Consider the following 12376-nt stretch of genomic DNA (forward strand, 5'->3'; position numbering starts at 1 on the left):
AAATTTGATCTGTCAAAAACACAGTTTGTAGGGACAGTCAGGGACAAAATCGCCTGTAAAACCCACGGAGTGACAAAAATGACAGTTTTAAGCACATTTTTGGAATCCTCACTAAATTTCCTATCCAACAACCAGAAAAAACACTTCAAAATTTGGTACAGTCAGGAAGAAAAGCGGTGTCAAAATTTGACCTGCCAAAAACACAGTTTGTGGGGACAGTCAGGGATAAAATCGCCTGTAAAACCCACTTGGAGTGACAAAATGACTGTTTTAAGCACATTTTTGGAATCCTCACTAAATTTCCTATCCAATAACCAGAAAAAACACTAAAAAATTTGGTACAGTCAGGGAGAAAAGCGGCGTCAAACTTTGACCTGCCAAAAAAAACAGTTTGTAGGGATAGTCAGGGACAAAATCGCCTGTAAAACCCACTTGGAGCGACAAAATGACTGTTTTAAGAACATTTTTGGAATCCTCACTAAATTTCCCATCCAATAACCTCAAAAAACACTAAAAAATTTGATACAGTCAGTGAGAAAAGCGGCGTCAAACTTTGATCTGTCAAAAACACAGTTAGTAGGGACAGTCAGGGAGGAAATCACTTGTAAAACCCACTTGGAGTGACAAAATGACTGTTTTAAGCACATTTTTGGAATCCTCACTAAATTTCCTATCCAATAACCTGAAAAAACACTAAAAAATTTAGTACAGTCAGGAAGAAAAGCGGTGTCAAAATTTGATTTGCCAGAAACACAGTTTGTAGGGACAGTCAGGGACAAAATCGCCTGTAAAACCCACTTGGAGTGACAAAATGACAGTTTTAAGCACATTTTTAGATTCCTCACTAAATTTCCCATCCAATAACCAGAAAAAACACTAAAAAATTTGGTACAGTCAGGGAGAAAAGCGGCGTCAAACTTTGACCTGCCAAAAAAAACAGTTTGTAGGGACAGTCAGGGACAAAATGGTCTGTAAAACTCACTTGTCGTGAGAAAATTAGTGTTTTAAGCACATTTTTGGAATCCTCACTAAATTTCCTATTCAATAACCTAAAAAAACACTAAAAAATTTGGTACAGTCAGGGAGAAAAGCGGCGTCAAACTTTGACCTGCGAAAAAAAACAGTTTGTAGGGACAGTCAGGGACAAAATCGCCCGTAAAACCCACTTGGAGTGACAAAATGACAGTTTTAAGCACATTTTTGGAATCGTCACTAAATTTCCTATCCAAGAATCAGAAAAAACACTAAAAAATTTGGTACAGTCAGGGAGAAAAGCGGCGTCAAACTTTGACCTGCGAAAAAAACAGTTTGTAGGGACAGTCAGGGACAAAATCGCCCGTAAAACCCACTTGGAGTGACAAAATGACAGTATTAAGCACATTTTTGGAATCGTAACTAAATTTCCTATCCAAGAATCAGAAAAAACACTAAAAAATTTGGTACAGTCAGGGAGAAAAGCGGCGTCAAACTTTGACCTGCCAAAAAAACAGTTTGTAGGGACAGTCAGGGACAAAATCGCCTGTAAAACCCACTTGGAGCGACAAAATGACTGTTTTAAGCACATTTTTAGATTCCTCACTAAATTTCCCATCCAATAACCTCAAAAAACACTAAAAAATTTGATACAGTCAGGGAGAAATGCGGTGTCAAAATTTGACCTGCCAAAAACACAGTTTCTGGGGACAGTCAGGGACAAAATCGCCTGTAAAACCCACTTGGAGTGACAAAATGACAGTTTTAAGCACATTTTTGGAATCCTCACTAAATTTCCTATCTAACAACCAGAAAAAACACTTCAAAATTTGGTACAGTCAGGAAGAAAAGCGGTGTCAAAATTTGACCTGCCAAAAACACAGTTTCTGGGGACAGTCAGGGACAAAATCGCCTGTAAAACCCACTTGGAGTGACAAAATGACAGTTTTAAGCACATTTTTGGAATCCTCACTAAATTTCCTATCCAACAACCAGAAAAAAACACTAAAAAATTTGGTACAGTCAGGGAGAAAAGCGGCGTCAAACTTTGACCTGCCAAAAAAACAGTTTGTAGGGACAGTCAGGGACAAAATCGCCTATAAAACCCACTTGGAGTGAGAAAATGACAGTTTTAAGCACATTTTTGGAATCCTCACTAAATTTCCTATCCAATAACCTCAAAAAACACTAAAAAATTTGGTACAGTCAGGGAGAAAAGTGGTGTCCAAATTTTGACACAATTTGTAGGGACATTCAGGAACAAAATCGCTTGTAAAACCCACTTGGAGTGACAAAATGACAGTTTTAAGCACATTTTTGGAATCCTCACTAAATTTCCCATCCAACAACCTGAAAAAACACTAAAAAATGTGGTACAGTCAGGGAGAAAAGCGGTGGCAAAATTTGATCTGCCAGAAACACAGTTTGTAGGGACAGTCAGGGACAAAATCGCCTGTAAAACCCACTTGGAGTGACAAAATGACTATTTTAAGCACATTTTTGGAATCCTCACTAAATTTCCTATCCAATAACGGAAAAAACACTAAAAAATTTAGTACAGTCAGGAAGAAAAGCGGTGGCAAAATTTGATCTGCCAGAAACACAGTTTGTAGGGACAGTCAGGGACAAAATCGCCTGTAAAACCCACTTGGAGTGACAAAATGACTGTTTTAAGCACATTTTTGGAATCCTCACTAAATTTCCCATCCACCAACCAGAAAAAATAATAAAAAATTTGGTACAGTCAGGGAGAAAAGCGGCGTCAAACTTTGACCTGCCAAAAACACAGTTTGAAAGCCCTTTCCTTCGGTACTTTACCATCAAATTTTTGTTCCAGGAACGCGTTTACGAAGAAACAGTGGTGGCGAGCCCGGAAGTTACCAGTCTAATACCGACAATTCTCACCCCGTGCAGCTCAAATTGCGAAGCGATCACCCCCGAACTGGAACGATCCCCGTCGGTGACGCCACTGCACAAAGTCGATATTCAATAAAAAAAAAAATTAAAAATTACAAATTAAAAAAAGAGCGAAAATAGTCACCTCAAATTAATCGATTTTATAGATGAGAGAGAGAGAGAGAGAAAACAAAAATTATTTTTATTCGTTCACCCTGTATATAAATATATAGAGAGTGTTGTCAAGTTAAGGTGACTGACAATAAAGTAAATTGCTAATTTAAAAAAAAAGAAAAAAAAAACACTAAATTAGGACCGTTTCTCATTAAAATCATCAAATTTCTGGTTTTTTTTCTGGTAAAAATGCCCAAAAAACCTATTTTTTCAAATTAACAATACAAAATGTCAAATATACAGTGAGTTTACGACTGGACAGAGTTACTGCAATATACAGGATGGACCAGAAAAGTATGGGCGCAAAAATCGGCTTACTCCAGAACAGAAAGCCCTGTATATTGTGTTATTAGCATTCCAGCAGTTTTTGAGATATTTAATTTTTTGTTTGGCTCACCCTGTATAACCGAGACTGATACGGTAGTTTTGAATGGTAGCGCTGGAAAGAGGGGAAAATGAGGGATTTTTTGAGTGGTTTACCGTTGCTGTATCTCGAAAACTGGCTGAGATATTGCAGGTTAAAGTTTTTGGGGGTTTTTTTAGAGGAAAATGGGTTTTTGGTCACCAAAATGGGTTTTCTGGAATATCTCCCAAACTAGTGGAGATACGGAAAAAGTGCAAAGAACCAAAAATGCGTTAAAAGGGTCAAAGAAACTTAATTCATACTTTGAACTAACACTTTCCCACTGGAAATGCATACAGGGTGACCAAACTCTAACCACTTTACTTTTTTGGTTCACCCTGTATAACCAAGACTCAAAAGGTAGTTTTGGAGGACAGCGCTGAAAACAGGAGAAAAAGAGGAATTTTTTGAGTGGTTTACCGTTGCTGTATCTCAAAAATTGGCTAAGATATTGCAGGTTAAAATTTTGAGGGTTTTTTTAGAGGAAAATTGGAGTTTTTGGTCACTAAAATGGTTTTTCTGGAATATCTCCCAAACTAGTAGAGATACGGAAAAAGTGCAAAGAATCAAAAATGCGTAAAAAGGGTCAAATACACTGAATCCATACTTTGAACTAACACTTTCCTACTGGAAATGCATACAGGGTGACCAAACTCTAACCACTTTACTTTTTTGGCTCACCCTGTATAACCGAGACCGATAAGGTAGTTTTGAAGGACACCACTGGAAAGAGGAGAAAAAGAGCTATTATTTGAGTGGTTTAGTGATGCTGTATCTCAAAAACTGGCTGAGATATTGCAGGTTAAAGTTTTGAGGGTTTTTCAGAAGAAAATTGGAGTTTTTGGTCACCAAAATGGATTTTCTGGAATATCTCCCAAACTAGTGGAGATACGGAAAAAGTGCAAAGAACCAAAAATGCGTTAAAAGGGTCAAAGAAACTTAATTCATATTTTGAACTAACACTTTCCCACTGGAAATGCATACAGGGTGACCAAACTCTAACCACTTTACTTTTTTGGTTCACCCTGTATAACCAAGACTCAAAAGGTAGTTTTGGAGGACAGCGCTGAAAACAGGAGAAAAAGAGGAATTTTTTGAGTGGTTTACCGTTGCTGTATCTCAAAAACTGGCTGAGATATTGCAGGTTAAAGTTTTTGGGGGTTTTTAAGAGGAAAATTGGAGTTTTTGGTCCCCAAAATGGATTTTCTGGAATATCTCCTAAACTAGCAGAGATACTGGAAAAGTGCAAAGAATCAAAAATGCGTAGAAAGGGTCAAAGAAACTAAATCCAGACTTTGAACTCACACTTTCCTAGTGAGAATGCCTACAGGGTGACCAAACTCTAACCACTTTACTTTTTTGGTTCACCCTGTTTAACCGAGACTGATAAAGTAGTTTTGGAAGACACCGCTGGAAAGAGGAGAAAAAGGGGAATTTTTTGAGTAGTTTACCATTGCTGTATCTCAAAAACTGGCTGAGATATTGCAGGTTAAAGTTTTTGGGGGTTTTTCAGACGAAAATGGGAGTTTCTGGTCACCAAAATGGATTTGCTGGAATATCTCTTAAACTAGTGGAGATACGGAAAAAGTGCAGAGAATCAAAAATGCGTAAAAAGGGTCAAAGAAACTAAATCCAGACTTTTAACTACCACTTTACCACTAGAAATGCGTACTGGGTGACCAAACTCTAACCACTTTCCTTTTTTGGAAAAAAATACGAATTTTTTTAAAATTTGCCCAGAATAACTGAGACTCTAACTAAGAGACTAAAAACTACTTAAATTGACGACAAAATTGCATTTTACCACTTGGCAAAAATTGCAAGATTAGGCAGCAAAATTGCATGTAAAAATATCACTTAAATTTAAAAAAAAAATGAAATTTACAGGATAAAAATTACTTAAAATTGCATAATTAATAAGCAGCAAAAATGCAAAATTGGACGGCTAAATTGCCTGAAACACTCGCTTCAATTGCCCAAAATTGCAACGAAAGAATGGTTAAAAGTTACTGCAAAATTGCGTGTAAAATACGTTATTTGTGGAGATTAAATGCATATTTTTATGTAAAAAAAGCGATATTCCAACTAAAATTTGAATTCACTGCAATTTACGTAAAATTGCAGCAAAAAATTGCATTTCTTGACAGCAAAATTGCACGTAAAATATGCTGGAATTTGTAACAATTTATTGCTTTACTATTAAATAAAAAAATAACATATTTTAACACGAAATTTTCAATTTTTTTTTGTCTATATTGTTATAAAGTTATGACGATTTTTGCATGCAATTTTGCAGTTATTCTGTGCAATTTTTGCCAATCGGTTTTATTTGAAATTTTACACTAAAGTTGACTTGGGAAAGTGTTGGTTTGAAGGATTTAGTTTCATTGACCTTTTTTACGCATTTTTGGTTCTTTGCACTTTTTCCGTATCTCTGCTAGTTTGGGAGATATTCGAGAAAATCCATTTTGGGGACCAGAAAGTCCCTAAAAAAAACCCAAAACTTTAACCTGCAATATCTCAGACAGTTTTTGAGATACAGCAACGGTAAACCACTCAAAAAATTCCTCTTTTTCTCCTCTTTTCAGCGGTGTCCTCCAAAACTACCTTATCAGACTCGGTTATACAGGGTGAGCTAAACAATTTAAATGGTTAGAGTTTGGTCACCCTGTATGCATTTACCACTGGAAAGTGTTAGTTCAAAGTATGGATTAAGTTTCTTTGACCCTTTTTACGCATTTTTGATTCTTTGCACTTTTTCCGTATCTCCACTAGTTTGGGAGATATTCCAGAAAATCCATTTTGGTGACCAAAAACTCCAATTTTCCTCTAAAAAAAAAACCAAAAACTTTAACCGGCAATATCTCAGCCAGTTTTTGAGATACAGCAACGGCAAACCACTCAAAAAATTCCTCTTTTTCTCCTCTTTCCAGCGGTGTCCTCCAAAACTACCTTTTGAGTCTCGGTTATACAGGGTGAACCAAAAAAGTAAAGTGGTTAGAGTTTGGTCACCCTGTATGCATTTCCCACTAGAAAGTGTTAGTTCAAAGTATGGATTAAGTTTCTTTGACCCTTTTTACGCATTTTTGGTTCTTTGCACTCTTCCCGTATCTCCACTAGTTTGGGAGATATTCCAGAAAATCCATTTTGGTGACCAGAAACTCCAATTTTCCTCTAAAAAACCCTCAAAAACTCTAACCTACAATATCTCAGCCAGTTTTTGAGATACAACAACGGTAAACCACTCAAAAAATCCCTTTTTTTCTCCTCTTTCCCGCGGTGTCCTCCAAAACTACCTTGCCAGTCTCGGTTAAACAGGGTGAGCCAAAAAATAAAGTGCTTACCAGCCTGAGAAGCCCTTTCGCGTGCATCACCCTGTATAAACACAAAGTAGGACTAAAATTTGACAAAAAAATAAAAAAAAGGAAAAGACAATATACAGGGTGTCCCTTGTAAAATTCTCAGTAGAATTAAAATACTTCGGAGTGACTGTCTGGTCCACCCTGTATAATTAATTTTTTTTTTGTTTTTTTTTTTTTAAATACCCTCAAATTGTTGATATAGCAACATATCTTGTTATACAGAGTGACAGTTGGTACCTTCTTATTACAACTGACAGAAAAAAAAAATTTAATTCTTTTTTTTTTTTTTTTTTTTTTTCAAAAAAATTAAAATGTTATAAAATAATATTTAAATTAGTAAAAAAAAAAAAAATTTTTTTTAATAATAATATAATTAACGTAAAATACATATCTTTCAAAAAAAAAATATATTTTTTTTTATTTTTTTTTTTATTATTATTTTTTTTATTAATTAATTAATTAAACAATATTCTTGTACAAAATAGTTAGTTACTGAATGGATGACCCAAAAATTCAGTTAAAAAACAAATTATAATAATTATTAACGATTCTTCGTGTAATAGTGTACAGGGTGGTCCACTTTGCTTTTTCGCATTAAAGTGGGACACCCTGTATACACACTACTTACTCGCCTTACTCTGGTAGGGTTACTACAAGTTGCCAAATTGACGCATTTTTGTCAAATTACAATCGGAAGGTTTCTCAGAGTCCGTGAGTTGTCAAATTACAATCAGAAAGTTTTTAAATGTTTGTAGGTTGTCAAATTACAACCAGAAAGTATCTCGATACCCGTGAATTGTCAAATTACAACCAGAAAGTCTCCAGATGTCTGTGAGTTGTCAAATTACACTCAGAAGGTTTCTAACCGTTCGTGAGTTGTTAAATTACAATCAGAAGGTTTCTAGATGTTTGTGAGTTGTCAAATTACAATTAGAAAGTTTCTCGTATTTTGTGAGTTGTCAAATTACAACCGGAAAGTTTCTCTACATCCGTAAATTATTAAATTACACTCCAAAGGTATATAGACGTTCAAGAGTTGTCAAATTACACTCAAGAAGTTTCTAACCGTTTTTGTAAGTTGTTAAATTACAATTGGAATGTTTTTAGACGTCCCTGTGTTGTCAAATTACAACCAGAAAGTTTCTAAATGTTTGTGGGTTGTCAAATTACAATTAGAGGGATTCTCTACATCCCTGAATTAACGAATTACACTCAGAAGGTTTATAGACGTTCAAGAGTTGTCAAATTACAATCAGAAGGTTTCTAGATGATTGTGAGTTGTCAAATTACAATTAGAAAGTTTCTCGTATTTCGTGAGTTGTCAAATTACAACCGGAAAGTTTCTCGTATTTCGTGAGTTGTCAAATTACAACCGGAAAGTTTCTCTACATTCGTAAATTATCAAATTACACTCAGAAGGTATATAGACGTTCAAGAGTTGTCAAATTACACTCAAGAAGTTTCTAACCGTTTGTAAGTTATCAAATTACAATTGGAATGTTTTTAGACGTCCCTGAGTTGTCAAATTACAACCAGAAAATATCTCGATACCCGTGAATTGTCAAATTACAACCAGAAAGTCTCCAGATGTCTGTGAGTTGTCAAATTACACTCAGAAGGTTTCTAACCGTTCGTGAGTTGTTAAATTACAATCAGAAGGTTTCTAGATGTTTGTGAGTTGTCAAATTACAATTAGAAAGTTTCTCGTATTTCGTGAGTTGTCAAATTACAACCGAAAAGTTTCTCTACATTCGTAAATTATCAAATTACTCTCCGAAGGTATATAGACGTTCAAGAGTTGTCAAATTACACTCAAGAAGTTTATAACCGTTTGTAAGTTGTCAAATTACAATTAGAATGTTTTTAGACGTCCCTGAGTTGTCAAATTACAATCAGAAAGTCTCTAGATGTCTGTGAGTTGTCAAATTACACTCAGAAGGTTTCTAACCGTTCGTGAGTTGTTAAATTACAATCAGGAGGTTTCTAGATGTTTGTGAGTTGTCAGATTACAATTAGAAAGTTTCTCGTATTTCGTGAGTTGTCAAATTACAACCGGAAAGTTTCCCTACATCCGTAAATTATCAAATTACACTCCGAAGGTATATAGACGTTCAAGAGTTGTCAAATTACACTCAAGAAGTTTCTAACCGTTTGTAAGTTGTCAAATTACAATTGGAATGTTTTTAGACGTCCCTGTGTTGTCAAATTACAACCAGAAAGTTTCTAATTGTTTGTGGGTTGTCAAATTACAATTAGAAACTGTCTAGATGTCTGTGAGTTGTCAAATTACACTTAGAAGGTTTCTAACCATTTGCGAGTAGTCAAATTACAATCAGAGGGATTCTCTAACAACGAGGAGGTTTCTGTTGGAATTTTGACAGTTTTGACAGTTGACAGATGCCAGATGACATTTCCCAACCCCCCTACTACACTGACAGTGACATAACTGTCAAAAACGTCACAATTAAGCTGTAACATGTCATTTTAGTTGCTCACGAAATTGCAATGGTTTCTAACACTAACTAATGATGTTTTCGACGATTTTTTGACAGTTCTGACGTATGTGATAGTTCTGTCATTTGGTTGACACTTATCAGCTGTCACATACGTCAAAACTGTCACAAATACCATCCACTCGAGTTGGTACGCGTTTTCGACTAATTCGGGGTCAAGGAACCTATTTCCGGGGGCTAAGACTTCAAATTTGTCAATTTTCAGTCTGGGTACCAAAAACTGCAAAAAACTACAATAAACGCTGAAAAGTGGTTCCAAGTGACTTAACCCGATTTCCTTAGCAGTTATTTATGAAATTGTAATTTTTCGCTCAAATGGTACCATCGGAACCAAAGTGGTACCTTCCGTAATTTTGATGACATCCAATTCGAGTTTGTACTCGTTTTCGATTAACTCGGGGACGGGGAATTCATTCCCGTTGTCACATTTACGATATCTGCAAAACTGACAGAGTTAAACATAGCAAAAAACTCGAACTGTGTGAGAGGTACGTGAAATCTGACTGCGGATTTGGATTCAGCGACCCCAAATTAGTCGAAAACGAGTGGTCACTCGAGGGGTCCAAGTTAAAAAGTAACAAAATGACAGTGCAACGTTGCCAAGTGATAAAACCTAACTTTTTTGCTATTTAAGCTAGAGCGTTCGTCTCAACGTCATTTTATGCTAAAATTTCCTAGAAAACACGCTGGTGCAGTCGGTTTGTCGATATCTCCAAAACTAACAGAGTTAACCATCCCACTTTAGGTACGAGTAAGTAGTTAATGAATTTGATTCGATTTGACGTAACAAAATGAATCAAGACACCCTGTATATAGACTAACTACTTGGAAATAAATTAAAAAGAGATTATATTATAATTTTAATAAAAAATGTTACTAAATATAATATATTCTAGGAAAATGTTTTTAAACTGCTAGTTTGTAATGAAAACATGTTGTAGCTTAGATCCATACTACTTACTATTACATAATCACGTTAAACTACATAATACCAGACCTCTGTCACATAGATTATCATGGATCTGTCATTAAAAGTGATTAAAAACAATTTAAAATTAACAAGTTGTCTACTTATACCCCGTTAATACTAGAAAATTGGAAATTGAATTTTGAAAATTCTGTTTCTCGGTTATTTTTCGGATTTTGGAAAGCGGAAAAAACTCAAAATGTTTGTCTGGAAATTCTCTTTATTTTTGCCCTCTTGCAATTTTTTTGTAACTCTTACCGTTTTCCAGTTATCTGATAAAAACTGGTTTGGTGCAACAAGTTTTCGTTTTGGTGAAATAGTGCTTTGAAATTTGAACACCCTGTAACTTGGTTATCTTTTGGAGTTCAGGGAAGTTGAACCACTTAAAAGAACCGTCGTAAACTCCTCTTTTAGTGGTGCCAACCAAAAAATACTATCTGAAAAATTGTGTACAGAGTGGCCTAAAAACCGTTACCACCATCATTTTCGTGCACACCCTGTATTTTTGAAGCAATTCAGGTTGTGCAAACTTACAGTGCGGGATTCAGCACTTGATTAGGAACATTTTTGCTCTCTTGCAAATTTTTTGTAACTCTTACCGTTTTCGAGTTATCACTCAAAAACTGGTTTGGTGCAACAAATTTTCATTTTATTGAAATAGTGCTTTGAAATTTGAACACCCTGTAACTCGGTTATTTTTTGGAGTTCTGGGTAGCTAAACCACTCAAATTAACCATCTTGAGCTCCTCTTTTCAGTGGTGCAAACCAAAAAATTCTATCTGAAAAATTGTGTACAGTGTGGCCCAAAAACCGTTACCACTATGATTTTCTTGCACACCCTGTGTTTTTTAAGCAATTCAGGTTGTGCAAACTTACAGTGCGGGATTAAGGAGTTGATTAGGAACATTTTTGCTCTCCTGCAAATTTTTTGTAACTCTTACCGTTTTCGAGTTATCTGATAAAAATTGGTTTGGTGCAACAAATTTTCGTTTTAGTGAAATAGTGCTTTGAAATTTGAACACCCTGTAACTCGGTTATTTTTTGGTGTTCTGGGTAGCTAAACCACTCAAATTAACCATCTTGAGCTCCTCTTTTCAGTGGTGCCAACCAAAAAATTCTATCTGAAAAATTGTGTACAGGGTGGCCCAAAAACCGTTACTACCCTAGTTTTCGTGCACACCCTGTATTTTTCAAGCAATTCAGGTTGTGCAAACTTACAGTGCGGGATCAAGCGGTTGATTAGGAACATTTTTGCTCTCTTGCAAATTTTTTGTAACTTTTTTCGTTCTCGAGTTATCTGACAAAATTCATGTTTACAGAATAGATGAGATGTTTTAAAAAGTTTGATCAACTTTAACGCCCTCTAGCGGCCAAACGGTGCCACATAGCGATGTACTTTGTCTTCAACATTATCTTTCTTTTGTTATACGGTGGTTGTATACAGGGTGTTTCAAATAAGCGAGTTATGGACGATTTTCTGGGGAAATGCACGAAAATTTGGCACCAATTTGGGCCTACTATACTGATCGCGGCCATATTGGATTTCAACCTGTCAAAGTGGCCATTTTGATTAATTTTCGTCCGGAAAACACGAATTTCGTGTCCGATTTCAAAACTATCGATTTGCGCACATTCGATACGACTAAATCGATATAACATTATCGATAATTGTATCGATAATTGTATCGATAATGGACATCGAACAAACCAATCAAGAGCGCAAATGACATTTTCAGCGTCAAACGTCACAAAAAAGTGTCACGTGACACTTGAAAATGAATCCCCAATATCGACAATTCGTACGGTTTCTGAGATATATGAAGTTAAGAGCAAATTCTTGCCTTAAAACAAGTTCAACCAGGCATAACTCGGTTATTTGGAAAGATATCAAAAAAGTGAAATAAGGGAAAGTTGTAGGGAATTTCATTCTCTACAAGATTGCATTAGGGTGCTTTTGCCCTAAAAGGTCTACTAAGGCAAATATTCTCTAAAAACTGTTCGGAGTTACCGAAGCACTTGACTGCATTTCAGACAGTTTTCGGACTGTAACTTCCTTAAACGACCCTTTAGAGCAAAAATGCTTAGAAGC

At 35.7% G+C, this 12376-nt stretch overlaps 1 protein-coding gene across 1 annotated transcript in view; it reads left to right on the top strand.

Moving 5' to 3' along the window:
- Lrp4 (LDL receptor related protein 4) overlaps positions 1–10382 on the top strand; it is a 122661-nt gene extending 112279 nt beyond the window's left edge. Inside the window, exon 25 of the mRNA XM_081991285.1 lies at positions 2810–10382. Coding sequence (XP_081847411.1) covers positions 2810–2965 — 156 coding nt within the window. The 3' untranslated portion in view covers positions 2966–10382. The remainder of the gene's footprint in view (positions 1–2809) is intronic.
- The last annotated feature ends 1994 nt before the right edge of the window (positions 10383–12376 follow it).

This window comes from Ips typographus, linkage group LG12 (assembly GCF_016097725.1).
Source record: "Ips typographus isolate SLU linkage group LG12, UJ_Ityp_2.0, whole genome shotgun sequence".
Lineage (NCBI taxonomy): Eukaryota > Metazoa > Arthropoda > Insecta > Coleoptera > Curculionidae > Ips > Ips typographus.